Source organism: Eucyclogobius newberryi, unplaced genomic scaffold, assembly GCF_026437365.1.
Source record: "Eucyclogobius newberryi isolate DKJ021-1_F unplaced genomic scaffold, fEucNew1.0.hap1 SCAF_18, whole genome shotgun sequence".
Lineage (NCBI taxonomy): Eukaryota > Metazoa > Chordata > Actinopteri > Gobiiformes > Gobiidae > Eucyclogobius > Eucyclogobius newberryi.
Genome location: NW_027315812.1, coordinates 14,843,588 through 14,859,191, shown reverse-complemented (window position 1 = coordinate 14,859,191; position 15,604 = coordinate 14,843,588). Strand labels below are relative to the sequence as shown.

At 44.3% G+C, this 15,604-nt stretch overlaps 1 protein-coding gene across 1 annotated transcript; it reads right to left on the bottom strand.

The window, feature by feature from the left end:
• Positions 1-3,927: 3,927 nt before the first annotated feature.
• Positions 3,928-14,751, bottom strand: dap (death-associated protein). Its single transcript, XM_072450619.1, has 4 exons — positions 14,565-14,751; positions 13,678-13,780; positions 7,624-7,666; positions 3,928-5,293 (listed from the first exon to the last, which is right to left on the bottom strand). The coding sequence occupies exons 1-4, from the start codon at positions 14,617-14,619 to the stop codon at positions 5,174-5,176; spliced, it is 321 nt and encodes a 106-aa protein (XP_072306720.1). The 5' UTR covers positions 14,620-14,751; the 3' UTR covers positions 3,928-5,173.
• Between the last annotated feature and the right edge of the window lie 853 nt (positions 14,752-15,604).

Genomic DNA, 15,604 nt, shown 5'->3' with positions numbered 1-15,604 from the left:
GCTGGCTCCTCTCGACGTGGAGGAGCAGCGGCTCTACTCCGAGCTCCCCCCGTGTGGCCGAGCTCCTCACCTTATCTCTAAGGGAGCGCCCAGCCACCCGGCGGAGGAAACTCATTTCGACCGCTTGTATCCGCGATCTTGTTCTTTCGGTCACTACCCAAAGCTCATGACCATAGGTGAGGGTAGGAACGTAGACCGACCGGTAAATAGAGAGCTTTGCCTTTCGGCTCAGCTCCCTCTTTACCACAACGGTCCGATGCAGCGACTGCATCACTGCAGCCGCTGCATCGATCCGCCTGTCGATCTCACGCTCCATCCTTCCCTCACTCGTGAACAAGACCCCGAGATACTTGAACTCCTCCACTTGGGGCAAGGACACCCCACCCACCTGGAGAGGGCAAGCCACCTTTTTCCGGTCGAGAACCATGGCCTCGGATTTGGAGGTGCTGATTCTCATCCCAGCCGCTTCACACTCGGCTGGAAACCGTCCCAGTGCATGTTGCATGTCCGGGTTTGATGGAGCCATCAGGACAACATCGTCTGCAAACAGCAGAGATGAGATCCTGTGGTCCCCAAACCGGACACCCTCCGACCCCTGACTGCGCCTAGAAATTCTGTCCATAAAAATTATGAACAGAACCGGTGACACAGGGCAGCCCTGGCGGAGTCCAACATGCACTGGGAACAGGTCTGACTTACTGCCGGCAATGCGAACACAGCTCCTGCTCCGGTCATACAGGGACCGGACAGCCCTGAGCAAAGGGCCCCGGACCCCGTACTCCCGGAGCACCCCCCAAAGGACACCCCGAGGGACACGGTCAAAAGCCTTCTCCAGATCCACAAAGCACATGTGGACTGGTTGGGCAAACTCCCATGAACCCTCGAGCACCCGATGGAGGGTATAGAGCTGGTCCAGTGTTCCACGACCGGGACGAAAACCACTCTGCTCCTCCTGAATCCGAGGTTCGACTATCGGTCGGATTCTCCTCTCCAGTACCTTGGAATAGACCTTACCCGGGAGGCTGAGGAGTGTGATCCCTCTGTAGTTGGAACACACCCTCCGGTCCCCCTTCTTGAACAGAGGGACCACCACCCCGGTCTGCCAGTCCAGAGGCACGGTCCCCGAACGCCACGCGATGTTGCAGAGACGTGTCAACCAAGACAGTCCTACAACATCCAGATACTTTAGGTACTCAGGGCGGATCTCATCCACCCCCGGAGCCCTGCCACCGAGGAGTTTGCGGACAACCTCAGTGACTTCAGCTTGGGTGATGGATGAGCCAGCCTCCGAGTCCCCGGTCTCTACTTCCTCTTCAGAAGACGTGACTGAGGGATTAAGGAGATCCTCAAAGTATTCCTTCCACCGTCCGACGACATCCCCAGTCGAGGTCAGCAGGCCTCCACCCGCACCGTAAACGGTGTTTGTGAGACACTGCTTCCCCTTCCTGAGGCGCCGGACGGTTTGCCAGAATTTCTTTGGTGCCGACCGATAGTCCTCCTCCATGGCCTCCCCGAACTCCTCCCAGGCCCGGGTTTTTGCCTCTGCGACAGCACGAGCCGCGGCTCGCTTGGCCTGCCGATACCCGTCGATGACCTCCGGAGACCTACAAGCCAGAGTGGCCTGATAGGCCTCCTTCTTTAGTCTGACGGCATCCCTTACTTCCGGTGTCCACCACCGGGTTCGGGGGTTGCCGCCACGACAGGCACCGGAGACCTTGCGACCACAGCTCCGAGCAGCTGCATCAACAATGGAGGCGGAGAACATGGTCCACTCGGACTCAATGTCCCCAGCCTCCCCCGGGACATGGGAGAAGCTCTCCCGGAGGTGCGAGTTGAATACCCTACTGACAGAGGGCTCCACTAGACGTTCCCAACAGACCCTCACAATGCGCTTGGGTCTGCCAAGTCTGTCCGGCTTCCTCCTCCGCCAGCGGATCCAACTCACCACCAGGTGGTGATCGGTTGACAACTCTGCCCCTCTCTTCACCCGAGTGTCCAAGACACGCGGCCGGAGGTCTGATGACACGACAACTAAGTCGATCATTGACCTCCGGCCTAGGGTGTCCTGGTGCCACGTGCACTGATGGACACCCTTGTGCTTGAACATGGTGTTCGTTATGGACAATCCGTGGCTAGCACAGAAGTCCAATAACTGAACACCGCTCGGGTTCAGATCGGGGAAGCCGTTCTTCCCGATCACCCCTCTCCAGGTGTCACTGTCATTGCCCACGTGGGCGTTGAAGTCCCCCAGTAGAACAACGGAGTCCCCGGTCGGTGCACTGTCCAGTACCCCTCCCAAGGACTCCAAGAAGGCCGGGTACTCTGCACTGCTGTTCGGCCCGTAGGCCGCCACAACAGTGAGAGACCTGTCCCCCACCCGAAGGCGGAGGGACGCGACCCTCTCGTTCACCGGGGTAAACTCCAACACGTGGCGGCTGAGCTGAGGGGCTATCAGCAAGCCCACACCAGCCCGCCGCCTCTCCCCGCGGGCAACACCAGAGAAGTGGAGCGTCCAGCCCCTCTCGAGGAGATGGGTTCCAGAGCCCAAACTGTGCGTGGAGGTGAGGCCGACTATATCTAGTCGGTATCGCTCAACCTCCCGCACAAGCTCAGGCTCTTTCCCCCCCAGCGAGGTGACATTCCATGTCCCCAGAGTTAGTCTCTGTGTCCGGAGATCTGGTCGCCGAGGCCCCTGCCGTCGACTGCCGCCCAGATCTCTCTGCACCGGCCCCCTATGGATCCTCCTGCGGGTGGTGGGCCCACGGGAGGGCGGCCCCACGTCGCTCTTTCGGGCTGTGCCCGGCCGGGCCCCGTGGGGTAAGACCCGGCCACCAGGCGCTCGCCATGGAGCACCCATCCCAGGCCTGGCTCCAGGATGGGGCCCCGGTGACGCCGATCCGGGCGACGTGAACTGCCTTGATTGTGTCGTCGTCATAAGAGGCTTCTGAACCGATCTTTGTCTGACCCGTCACCTAGGACCTGTTTGCCTTGGGAGACCCTACCAGGGGCATGAAGCCCCCGACAACATAGCTCCCGGGATCATTCGGGCACTCAAACCCCTCCACCACGTTAAGGTGTCGGCTCAAGGAGGAGCTCAAGTTTCCACGATACAGTATCAAACTCCAAATAAATCCTACACAAAAGCCAGTAAGGTCAACAAGCTAAAGTATTGTTACAACAAACATGACCTCACCAGTTTCTCAGGGCAACTTGGGAGCGTAAACAGTATTTACAGTGGTGCAAGGCAGCATTGAGGGCCATAGGGCAGGATAATATGGCATTTAAAAGTCCCTCTTATAAGCTAAAGAGAGGAATCAAAGTAAAGACAGATAAATTGATGTCTCGCCTGCTCTACACATCTCCAGCGGTGACTTTGGCTATGGTTTGACCGGTTTTATTGGCCTAACAGGAGCTGACAGAACACCTGGCTGCAGATGCCTGTGTAAAGATGGATTACATGCACTAGCGCCTGGCTCACGGTTGTCTGTGTGTGTTTGTGAAGGCAGGAAAACGGCACACGGAGCCCCGGAAAAAGTGTGCGTTCCATTTGAAAACACCTCCTGAGCCCAAATCCCTCAGAGCAGGGCTAACTCTCCACGGGACGCTCAAATATAGTGTTCAAGAGTTACAAGGCGTGACCTATCAGGGACATGTACTGGCTTTTTATTTCTATTTCAACTTGTCATATTATGTGCGGTGTTAAAATGAAAAAAAGGTAAATAGGAGTACAAATACAGTTTACTTTTTGAGCTGCGTTTCAATTCTGTTTTCTTGGATGTTTCCTCAGCCGTCTATACTTGTACAGGTACTTATACGTGTTAAGATCGCTTGTGTGCTTGTACTATTACTTATTACATGTTAGTGTTAGGTAGTGAATTAAACTGTGTCGGGGTTCTGTTACTGTAAGATCAACATGAAGTAAGATACTCATGGTAGTCAATATCTTTATTTAACTAAGACAACCACACCTAATACCACTCACAAACTAGATTTGTACAATTTGAAATTTTTTCTCAAGCAAAAGAATAAGCAAGAACAAAAATAAAGCTTTTAAAACTTAAATTAACATTGGAAATTATTCTTTCTTGGCAATATTATATATACTGTATATATTCTTTTTCTTCCACAACCTGATCATTAGTGTATGAACAAGTGAAACACAACAGTACAGGATTCAGGTGAGAAAAGAATATGGTGTTTGTATGTAAATTTGTGTTATTGCAAAAACAAACAATCCTATTTAGATGAATGTGACTTGCCAAAAAAATGTGTTTCTACTTCAATGTTGAGCTGCCACTTAACTGACATCTTAGTAATACTTTTTTAATGGAATGCAATATCTGTAAAGAAAATGAGCAACGTCCTTCTGTGATTGGATAAAGAGGCAAGCTCTGTAATAATTGAGGCATAAGATAGACTGCAAATGTAGCCCAAACACATGCCAAAAGCCAGGATTATATAGTCATCTTGTTAATGGGAGTTAGCTGGCCCATTTTTACTATTTGGGAAGGAAAAATACTTTAAAATATTCACTATTTTCATCACTACATTGATTTTTTCTGTTGTTGGTGAAAATGTTTGGTCACATGACATGCTTGTCAACGTTGTCATTACTACAACCATTTCAGCAATCAAATCGGCTTAACTAATTTCTGTGGTTCATGCTGAACTTTTAAAAAACTAGCCTATCATTGGCTCAAGCATTGTGATTGGCCATTTAGCATCATTTGGGCACATGCTTTGAGGTCATTGGTTGCGAGGGATTTGATGACATGTATTCTGCTGATTGTTGTATTGTGGTATTGGTAAATGCACGCATTCAGATTCAAAGTCCCCGATCAGATTCAAATCAGATTAAATGTGTTACTACAATTATCCTCCATCGTCTATGTAAAGCACATTAAGACATTTAGACAACTCTCAAGGACACAAAAGGTGCAGAGTGTAAATAGTGCAACACCTGGCAGCACTGTGTAAACCGACTTCTAAAAGAGTGACCGTACAGGCATTAAGATACTTAGATTACATCATCAAGCAAAAAGGATTCTGATAAATGTGCGGAGGTTTGAAGCTGGTGGGGGAACGTCTTCATCACTTGTGTGTTTGGTTAGCGAAAGGCCGGCTGGTGGAGTCGTTAGCGTAGCCGCGGCAGCTGGTCCCGGGGGGTAAGGGTTCACTTGCGGGGCTGGTTGATGTGCTGGTTGATGTGCTGCGCGGGGGGCAGCTTGGGGACTCCCGGCAGGGGCTTCTGGTGGGCCACCTGGGCTGCTGCAGGTGTGAAGTCCTTATCTCCCTGAACAGAGAGGAAATGCATTAGCGGGGACTGGCACGGACACGGATTGGAGCTACGGGCTAACCCAAAGTTATAGCAACTTTAAAACCACTTTGGGTCCACCGGGTTGTATTCTTTGGATATGATACACAATTGCTTTTTTAGTACAATGGTGCTCTTTTTTAAATGATCTGACCGCTCTACTGTTCTCCACCCTATAACTATTTCACAACAACATAAGTCCTTGTAGCGCTTCCTTTTCTGAGTCAAATCCTCTGCCTCCTAGTGCCCAGTGATTGCAAAAATAATTTGTAATAACCTTTCCCACCCTTCCTGACAAAACCCACAAGGCTTATCACCATCACATAATATTAATTACATCTTATTTGTATCGTAGTACACGCATAAGAATAACGAGTTTCAAAAGTAGCTCCCTGTAATGAATTTTTGAACAGCTACTGAATATTAAATAGATCATATATTTCAGTTGTTTGATATGGCGGATGTATGATCCATCTCTTCCACTTAATAGTTTTAAATAATCTACAATACCTTCCACTGCATGTGCAAAATCAATACGGCTGCAGGAAGCAAACATCATGTGAGTCTCGTGACCTAATTTGAAAGCCCAACAATATGAAAATCCCTAAAGTGCATGAAGAGTAATCTGTTACGCAATCTGCCTTTCCAAGAAATACTATGTTCATAAACAGCCGAGCTCCTAATCGGATAAAAGCAATTCACGAACCAATAAAAAAAGTATTTGTGAATTTTAATTACTGGCTCACAGCAGTACGTTTGCCAAGTTTAGCTTTCAGCGTTTACTTTTTCATTAAAGATTACTCCATTAGCAACAGAGTCTTTGCTATTTAGCTTTACACATTCATTCAAAAATATTTTTTGTATTGTGGTTTCCTCATGGTAGATGCATCTCTCCAGCTGTGCTCATATATAGCTCATCTGGTCTCTCTCAGCATGGTCTTTATATTTCTACTTCCAGACATTTACGTGAATGAAAGTTACACAACTGACTTAATCTGTGAAAAGCCCCCCCCCCCCTTGTTGATTTAATGTAATCCTCGGCCTATGCATATGGGTGCTTTCTATTCCTCCCACTGTGCAAAAAGTATCAGTATCACTGTCACTTTGATGTGAGCTCAAATTCACTGCCTTTAATCTCATATAATTCTGACGTAAAACAAATAAAAACAAATCCGAAGAAACAAAATGATAAAGACTAAACGTATAAACTAAAGCAGCTTGTTTTGTTTTTATAAACTGTTAAAACATGTTAATAATACAAGCTAATATATACTCTAGTCATGGTGTTTAGTGAGAGTTGATCACACTACTGTAAAATAATTCCCTCAAAAAGCCATTTTTATCTCAAAATTGACAAGAAAATTGCCAGAGTTCATACAAAGAATTAAGAAATAACAAGTTCATACAAAATGAATCTGCCTTTTCTCTTTTTTTGGTAGTAGTACATTCAATATAAAAGCCAGCTTGAGTGTAAAGTGCTCACACAGGAGAAGTGTTTCACTCAGCTCCTAAAAGCCTGTTCAGGGGCTTTATGCAGTGCCTCTGGGTCTGATGGCGCTGATAGGTGGTGAGGAGACGGCTCGAATCTGGGATAAATGGGATGCCTGGCACCTCGCTGATATCAGGGTAATCTTCCACAAAAATAAAGCTTTGAGCAGAAGGATCCAGGAAATCAAGGGCACGCTGTATGTTCACGTTCACGCTGCATCTGAGAGGACGAGGTGAACAAACACGACTATTCACAGATGTTGACCCACTTTCTGCAGAGCCAGGTCAAGGTTACTTAAACCTTTTACTTTCAGCCCTTAAAACACCACAACAACAACCAAAATTGCATCCCTTCACTTCTTTTCGAAAAACCACAGCCTGTCCTCCACCTGTCAGTGAAGATAAAAAGATTGACAGCAACCTTTTCCTGAGTTTCTATCTGAGCGCTAAGCTAATTTAACAGCTTTTAGAACAGTGAATAATTATGAAGGGCTCGGTGATGAAATCGCGGTTAACATGTTGCTATATTAAAATTAAAGACTCAAAAACATACTATATTTATGCTCGAATCTGTCTAGTTCTGTTGATTTACCGACCGCTTTAATCGGAGGTCCTGTTTGAATAGTGCATATCTTAGCACAATGAACGCTCCAATTACCATTAGACGATGGCTGTATTTGTCGACACTTCAGTAAGCAATCGTAAATGACATATTAAATGTATATAGATAAATCATCAAACACTCTGTCAAAGGGCTAATTGTCACGTGCTCTCATCGGCCTCTAGTTCTGCAGCAGTGTGTTCCTTGTGACTGTGCATACCTTTGTAACCACTCCAGACACGATAACTGGAGGCTTTGGTGGGCTGAAAAGAGGGAGAAGGGACATAGCGTTAGTCAGAGAAATACATAAGAAGTAGGGACATAGCGTTAGTCGGAGAAATACATTCACCTTGCAGCGTTGCGTGTGTAATTTGTTGCTTTTACACTGGCAAAACGCACCTAACGATGTCAAAACACAAAATCCACATGTGCCTAAACTCTGCGGAGGAGCTCGTACACGCCGGATGGACCTGCCAGTAGCTTAAATTGGCCCCATTCATCCTCGGAAAATGCTATGGTAGCCTTAGCGTCAGCATGGCCAGTATACAGTACAAGAAGAGGACAGAGACAACGGGTGGAGGGATCCTATTGTTTACAAGATAAGGACAGTTTTGTCTTGAGTTCATCGTTTAGAACTGTATAGGTAATATTCTTCTTTTACGAGATACTACAACCTCAAAATCGTCTACAGACATTTCCGATGGGTTGCAAAACTATGATCTGGTTATTATCGAAGGGACAATCCGAAAAATATTGAGGCATTTTTGTGTGTGGATACAGCCTGCCCTTCGAGCTGTCCCGAAGCGCGCTCAGACAAAAGCAGCACGGGCAGAATGTCATAAGACCAAGAAAAGCTAAGAGGCGGAGGAATGTGCGACCTGAGGTAAGCACCGACCTTGACATGACAAACGAGCGGCATCTAATTTCATGGCAGCGTCACCTCGGGCACTGAGCGTACAGTTGTTGTAGCCACCTTTAAAACTCCACTCAAAGTCATTAGCTATAGAGCGGCGAGCATGTCCGACTTATAACGCCGACCATTAACGGCGTGTACAACTGCAGTGAAGAGGCGGGGCCGGTGCTGTGAGTGGAAACGGCACAAATTCAATGATTGAAGCGGATTATAAATGATACAAAACATCTGCTACAGTTTATAACAGTTTACGGAGCAGGAAAAACTTTTAATCATGGCTAATTTAATCATACTTTGGATAGAACGACATCTGGCAAACCTCTACCTAGGCAACCAATAGCCGACTAGTCAGAAACCAATCTCGAAATATTGCAGTTAAATGTACATTTTGATATTTTGGACAACTTATGGGCTGATTGGATGGGGTTGTTTGGCTCATTGAAGGGGCACAAAGATAATGCAATACTGTGGAACATTCCAGGCAAAGCAATAGCAGAACCTTCCACCAGAAAAGTGACAGAAAACCTCAAATTACACATGCAAAAACAAATCATCTTTCAGTAATAAACGTTGCAATAATAGAATACGACTTTGCACAATAATAAACGCGCATTAGTCTGATGATTTGGGGTTGTCAACATGAAGTGCAGGTGTTAAGTCATGTTTTCGACTCCTGCTGCGTTATCGCACGACATCTCTATTGTTTTATACTGTATTACCACCAAAACTCTAAATCTAAAAATACAAACCAAAATAAACTCAACATGCACTACAACTATGACATAATTGAGTGGGTAAATCAGATAGAAACATGGAAAAAAAACATCACCTTACAATTCAACAATGCCAAATTTGACTCGTTACTATTTAAAAGTGCACAACGTTTTCTGAGATTCCGCCAGCTGCTTCTCTCCTTGGAGATGTTGCTTTGCCAGGCATGTTCCACGGTATGGCATTAAAATGTATCCATCTTCACGAACACAAGCAGATCACGCAGTAAGAATCCATGTTTTTTCAATCAAATGATTCAATTCGAGGCTTTTTCATTGCTCAAAAACACCTCCAATTGAATAAATGCAAGAAAGACAAGTTTAATGCCATATTGTGGGATATTCTGAGCAAAACAATATCATCTTCAAGTAGGGTGACCACCTGAAATTGTAGAAAAAAAGAGTTGCTGAATGTGGTGGGACATGGGAAATTTAAGCTGAAATAACTGCAAAAACACCATATTATGATTTCTATATCAAACAGAGAAAGATTAGATCATCTCTAAATTAATGGGACCAGGGGAAAGGGGCCTAAATATATGCGCAGGACAACAGAAAGACAAACATCTTTAAGGGGACAAGTCGTTCCTTCCTCCAGAAAAGTTACATTGTGCACCTTTTACTATAGAGATTAGATGAAGTGGGTTTTTAGTCACGCCTGATGAGCAGAAAATCATTTATTTTCAGGGATAAGCAAGATTTCTTTTCATCTCCTATAACGTACACATGAGTCGTGAGATACCCGTGTTCAGTGTAAACCGAGAGTCAAGTGGGACGTAGAGAACTGAAGGAGCCAGAGCAAATCAGACAAAAGCTTTCTGACGCGCTTTGGTTGATGCCAGAGGATGCCTTCATTGACGGTGTTAACCTGTGGGGGGCAGTAGAGAGCTTTAAGGAATTTCCAGTCTTGACTTTCTTCCTTTGTTCTCTATGAAAGAATAGTTGGAAGAAACGCAAAAGGTGGAAGACAAGTGGTTCTGAACTGCATATGGCAAATCAGCGACATCACCTAAATAACTCAAATCTTAACATGTGTGTTACTTAAAAATCTATAATTCACTCTTTTTATCCTTCCAGTCACAAGTCATCTAAACTACGGCTGCCACCCCACCCATATTTCCCTCTCTCAGCTTCACCAGAGCAGGAAGTTTGTGCCGTAGGCGAGGTGCTGGTTGCTATAGAAACTGATGCCTGTTGCCTGCACGATATTAGAAAACCTGCAATATAACATCATCATATTACTGCTATAATTCATAATTGTGAATATTTTCGCCTATTTTTTTTTATTTTTTTAAAGTAAGTATCATTAATTTTACACTAAAAGCAAGTGAAATTACGCCAAACTAATGAAAAATAAATCTGATCTTAAAGCGTACTGGCCTTTCTTGCAATTAATATTTTTTGTGCTGAAGATAAAAATAATGGATGCTTTTTGTCCTCTTTCCCCGCTCTTCTCTCCCCTTGACTTTTAATCACTAACTGTGCCCAGTGCTCACTTCAGCACAAGCAAATGCACTCGCCGTGTCCAGGGTTCGATCAAGTGGACACAGCAGCAGCAGCAGCAGCAGCAGCAGCAGCTTTTTGGAAGGCATCCATGTCTTGGCTGAATGTGAAGGAGAAAACGTGACAAAGCAAGCGAACAGCCTCGAAGTAGACTTGAAGGTGACATTGTTATCATGAATGGCTTTGAAGGACTTTTAAAAAATGAGAATTAAACAGGAGCGAAACGGACCAACTCCCACATATTTTGTAAAACCAGTATCAAAAATATCAAAACCCAAACCATCAATACTAAAACTGTATGCAATGTTAAAAAAACAAAACAAAAAGCTCCATACTCAAATATGGCAAAACGTGTCCTGAATAGTTTAAGAAATTGTAAAAATAAATAAAATTGTTATTTTGTCCTGAAAATACATTTGATCATCTAAATATTTAGTTTATCATGACTGTGGCATCAAAATCGGTATGTCGAGTATCAAGCTTGTTCCATATACATGCAAAAATAGAATAAAATACATTTACCCCTGAACTAAAGCATCTTTGAGTCATATTTACATTTGACTATTGCCGGCACATTAGTGACATTTTGTATATTCTGAAGCATTATGTTCACTAGCACATCAAAAGCTCATGGAACCGCAGCCAATGACAAGCCTTTCCCTGTTCACCGCTCTTAAAAGACTTTGCACAGTATTGTACATCTACCTAAAGCCCTTCTGATAGAAACACTGCTTCGTGCCACTGTTCATTGTATTCCTAATGCATCCTCAGACACCCCCTGTCAGCCAGTGGTCACGCATACTTCCCGGGTCACTACTCTGCTCCTCTTTCCCCTTTGCTGCTTTCTTATCTTTGCATCACAACAGCAGCCTCCGAGGTTCCCATACGTCCCCCTCTGTCCTGGTGAGCCGTCTCCTCCGCTCTCGGCCCGGGCCCCCGACTGTCCATCTCTGGTAGATTGGGTGCGGCAGTTGCTACCCCGACTAGAACGCTTCACCGGCTGCTACTAATGTGAAATCTACCTAGTGGCCACCTGCTCGACGTCCATCAGCGTGACACCGACAGGACAGACGGACTTTGTGTGAGTCACAGAAAGTACTCTGATGGACCGCAATTACTCAGCGGCCGCAATTTCTCTTAAGCGCAAACTGAAAAAGAAAAATGAGAAGAAATAAAGACTAATAACTAAACTTGACCTGTCATTCCAGTTAGCAATTGTCAATGCGACTAATAACAGGGGTTAGCCTTGTGAAGCTATAGCCTGGAAGACTCCTGCTCTGCTATCTCACCGCTCAACTTGGCCCTCTTCCACCCTGCACCACCTTTACAGAGTTTATTTTTCTTTGCTTCTAGGCTCTGGGGGGGAAGATTCCAATCATATCCTGCTCCGACCCTCCTGCAGATCGCTCGTCGTCCCCCGCTGAGGTCTAAGCGCCAAACCTATCATTTATAAAGTGCGCGTTTGTACAAAAATGTTTGTTTTTGGACGTTTTTGTCCATACGCTTTATAAATGAGACCCCAGATTTGTGCCCTTTTCTTTCTTTACCAATAAAAACACCGGTAGTGTAACAAATGCACGATTTAAAGCCAAACCATAAAACATTACACGGAGATCAACCACGTGGCAGGCCTTTCACCTGTTAAGTTGCCTGGTGCACTGGTTTTAACAAACATAAACCAATCTTCTCAATACCAAACATGACATCGTTTCTGCTCCAAATGGCAGACGGTACATTGGGAAAACATGCATGCATTATGAGACACATTTAAAAAAAGGTGTGTTTGCGTAAGCTTGTTTGAATAAAGTGCACGCACAGAAGATTCCTTGACAGTTGGCAGTGTTCTTGAACCTTGCTCGCCTCTGTGCGCCGCTGTCAGCTCCCATTTGTCACTACTCATTAACACACGCACACATGAGCTGATACGCTGTGTGAATGCAACACCTGTACCAATACACATACAGAGCATGAGGGCTCTTCATGAAGATCCAGCAGACACAGATTATAATGGGCAGAACATGCAACAACTAGCTTCATCTCAGGTGGAATGACCTCACAGTTAAAAAGCTTTTCGTTAGCGGTTAAGTCACAAAGGAAAGACAGAATATAGAACCAAGTTAACGCCACATGAAAGACAAAGCCGGTTGGTCTCTGAAACAACAACAACTATTCTAGTTGTTGTTGTTGTTGTTGTTGTTTTATGGCGGTTGGCATCCGAGTGTTGCATTACCGCCAGACTTTATTCCTCAGACGTTTCGTAGTCCTCAGACTCTGTCGTAGTCCGTAAAAGTACTCCTCCCATTGCTTTAGACCATGAGGTCATGATATGTCTTTGTGACTAGAATAGTTGTTGTGTCAGTGACCAACCGGCTTTATTCCAGGGAGACTCTCCTAAAAGTTGTTCTTCCAGTCACAAAGACATATCATGACCTCATGGGCTTTGTAACACCAAAGCAATGGAAGGAGTTCTTTTACGGACTACGACAGTCTGAGGACTACGAAAAGTCTGAGGAATAAAGTCTGGCGGTAATGCAACACTTGGATGCCAACCGCCATAAAACAACAACAACAACAACAACAACAACAACAACAACATTTCAAGGCTTCGTAAAACTAAAGCAGCATTGTGGATGGGCTGCACTGCTAATTATGATATTTACAACAGCCACAGGAAACAATCTCTGTCATTTCTAGGCCAAACATGTTGAATAAAAACATTAGGTAAAATTTGCAGGACTTGCATGTAATTCAAAATGTTAAAAGAAATATCACAAAATAATATGTCTGGATTAACGTGTAGAATATTAGTTTTATTTTTTACAGTTTAAAAAAAAGAAGTTTATGCATATAATTTATGATTAATAAATAAACATGACACAAATGCTGATAGTATAATATAGGCATCCACACATGAGTTTCTGCCTCAAGTTGCGTTGGGACTCTTGTGGAGAATCGCCAACGTGGCTTTTGTTTGGGAACTGTGTGTGTGTTTTCATTTATGGTTGGAATAACATGTTTAACTATTTAGAACCAACTTTTCCCCTCTGTTAATAGACGTGGTATTTAGAAATAAAAACATGTATTTTACCTGCTGCTGGTCTCATACTCCTCCTCTTCCTCGTCCTTCTGAGGAGGTTCTGGGGCTGGAGTCGCCTGGTGCTTCTGCACTATCCTCATGCCCCCGGCTTTCACTGAGACACAACATAAAAGTAATGATTATTCAAAAATACTCACTAACTTGGTTTGTGGCTAATCAGGTGTGTTCATGGCAATATCTACCCATAGATGAAGGCTAATTAAACCTAAAGTCTATGTTTAATTTTGTAATATCTTCTCAGAACATGGTCGAGACTGTGTCGTTTGTGTAGTGCATTACATCTGTAACATAGACTACCAAACTTCAAATACGTGTTGAAAAAGTCAAAGTAGGTGATTAGAGCCTAGTGTCAACAGTGTCGTGTCCCAGTGCCATTGAGCAAGAGACTCAACCACAGCAGGACTGTGACCTTGACCATGAGTTTTCCCTTTGAAACGCAGTTTGTGCAAGTCCTGCTTCTAATGACAGGCTGTGCATGTTATCGTTCTCTGCAATCAGGACATCAGCTCCTATCTGTGTGTGTGCAATGATTACTGCAGCAGAGCCAGTGCCCTGCATCACCCCCTCCGCTCCCACAGGTCCACGTACACGTTTCCTTTCGCCCACATCCGCACATGGAAACTATGTGCAGCTAATATTAAAGGCAACACTGTGACAGTGGCTAGTAGAAGCTAATATGCTACATGGCCAGATTTTACGAGGCTGCTACAATAAGGAAGTCACCAATTTAAGCGATTCTTGACCACTTCAACGCATTATCAGTTTATATCCCACCTTACAAAAAGCATCATAATCACCTTGTTTTAATGGATTACAGATAGAGTTATGCTGGGTTACAATAAGATTAGGTTCAGTGCAAAGGTGAGAAAAACACTAACCTGCAGGAAGATGTCCCCCTTTCATCTCCACTTTCTCCTTCGGTGGCGAAGACATGTCTAATGCAATCTAATGCTCGCTGACAATATAGTTACTGAGGCGGCTTTTCTGCCTCAAATTGTGAACAACACTTCTGTCTGAATCGTCAACGTGGCTTTTTTCCTGAGTATTGTTTGGGAACCGTGCGTGATGACGTAGGCATGCACTGTGCCCCGTGTAGCGCGTGTGAGCGTAAGAAGCGTGATGACGTAGGATGTTCAGGACAGGAAACAAAGAAAAAAACAGAGATTGCTTTGTACAAACACCGGGATTAAAGACCACGTATGAGTGTACCACATGTTTATTCTGAGAGTATCATGCATATTTGGAGCATTTATGTAACAGTTCTTTTCTCCCACAAAATGCATTTTTAAGTTCTTGAACCCTTTGCCATACACATAATTGGCTCTCTTTGTGAATCTGACCCTCTGTAATTTTGGCCTCTGATGTCTGATTTACTCACTTATAAAAGCAGTGTAGCTGGTGTCTGGAGGATGGTCTGACACTAGTTTGGACATGTGTTGGGTCTTGAAAATTCCTCTTTGAAAACTGAAGCTAATTTGACAAAAAATAAGAGATTTTAGGGACTGTAATGAAGTAAAAAAAAAAAAAAAAAAAAAAACAACAACGGCGGAATCCCTATTGAAGTCCTATTACATTTTTTTTAATTTTAGGGTAATTTGTTTGCTTGTTTTTTTTTTAACACACTAAGCCTTATTCATCCCAGAATGTTTGATTTGACTGAAAATCAAATGGGTTACAGCTTTCTTTATATAGTTAACATGTCCAGCAGCTTGATTTCCCTTTATCAGTATGTAGAGAAAAAGGAATAAATTAAGAAAAGTCCAAGCTCATCGTAATGAGATAAGCTAAATTTCAATTTTATTATGAATTTATTGTAAAAAACAAAAAACAATAAACAAAACAGTTTACACACTTAAACATACTTACTTTTGTTCAGCTTGCTTTAAACTCTGGAGGCAAAAATCTGAATGTGTCTTTG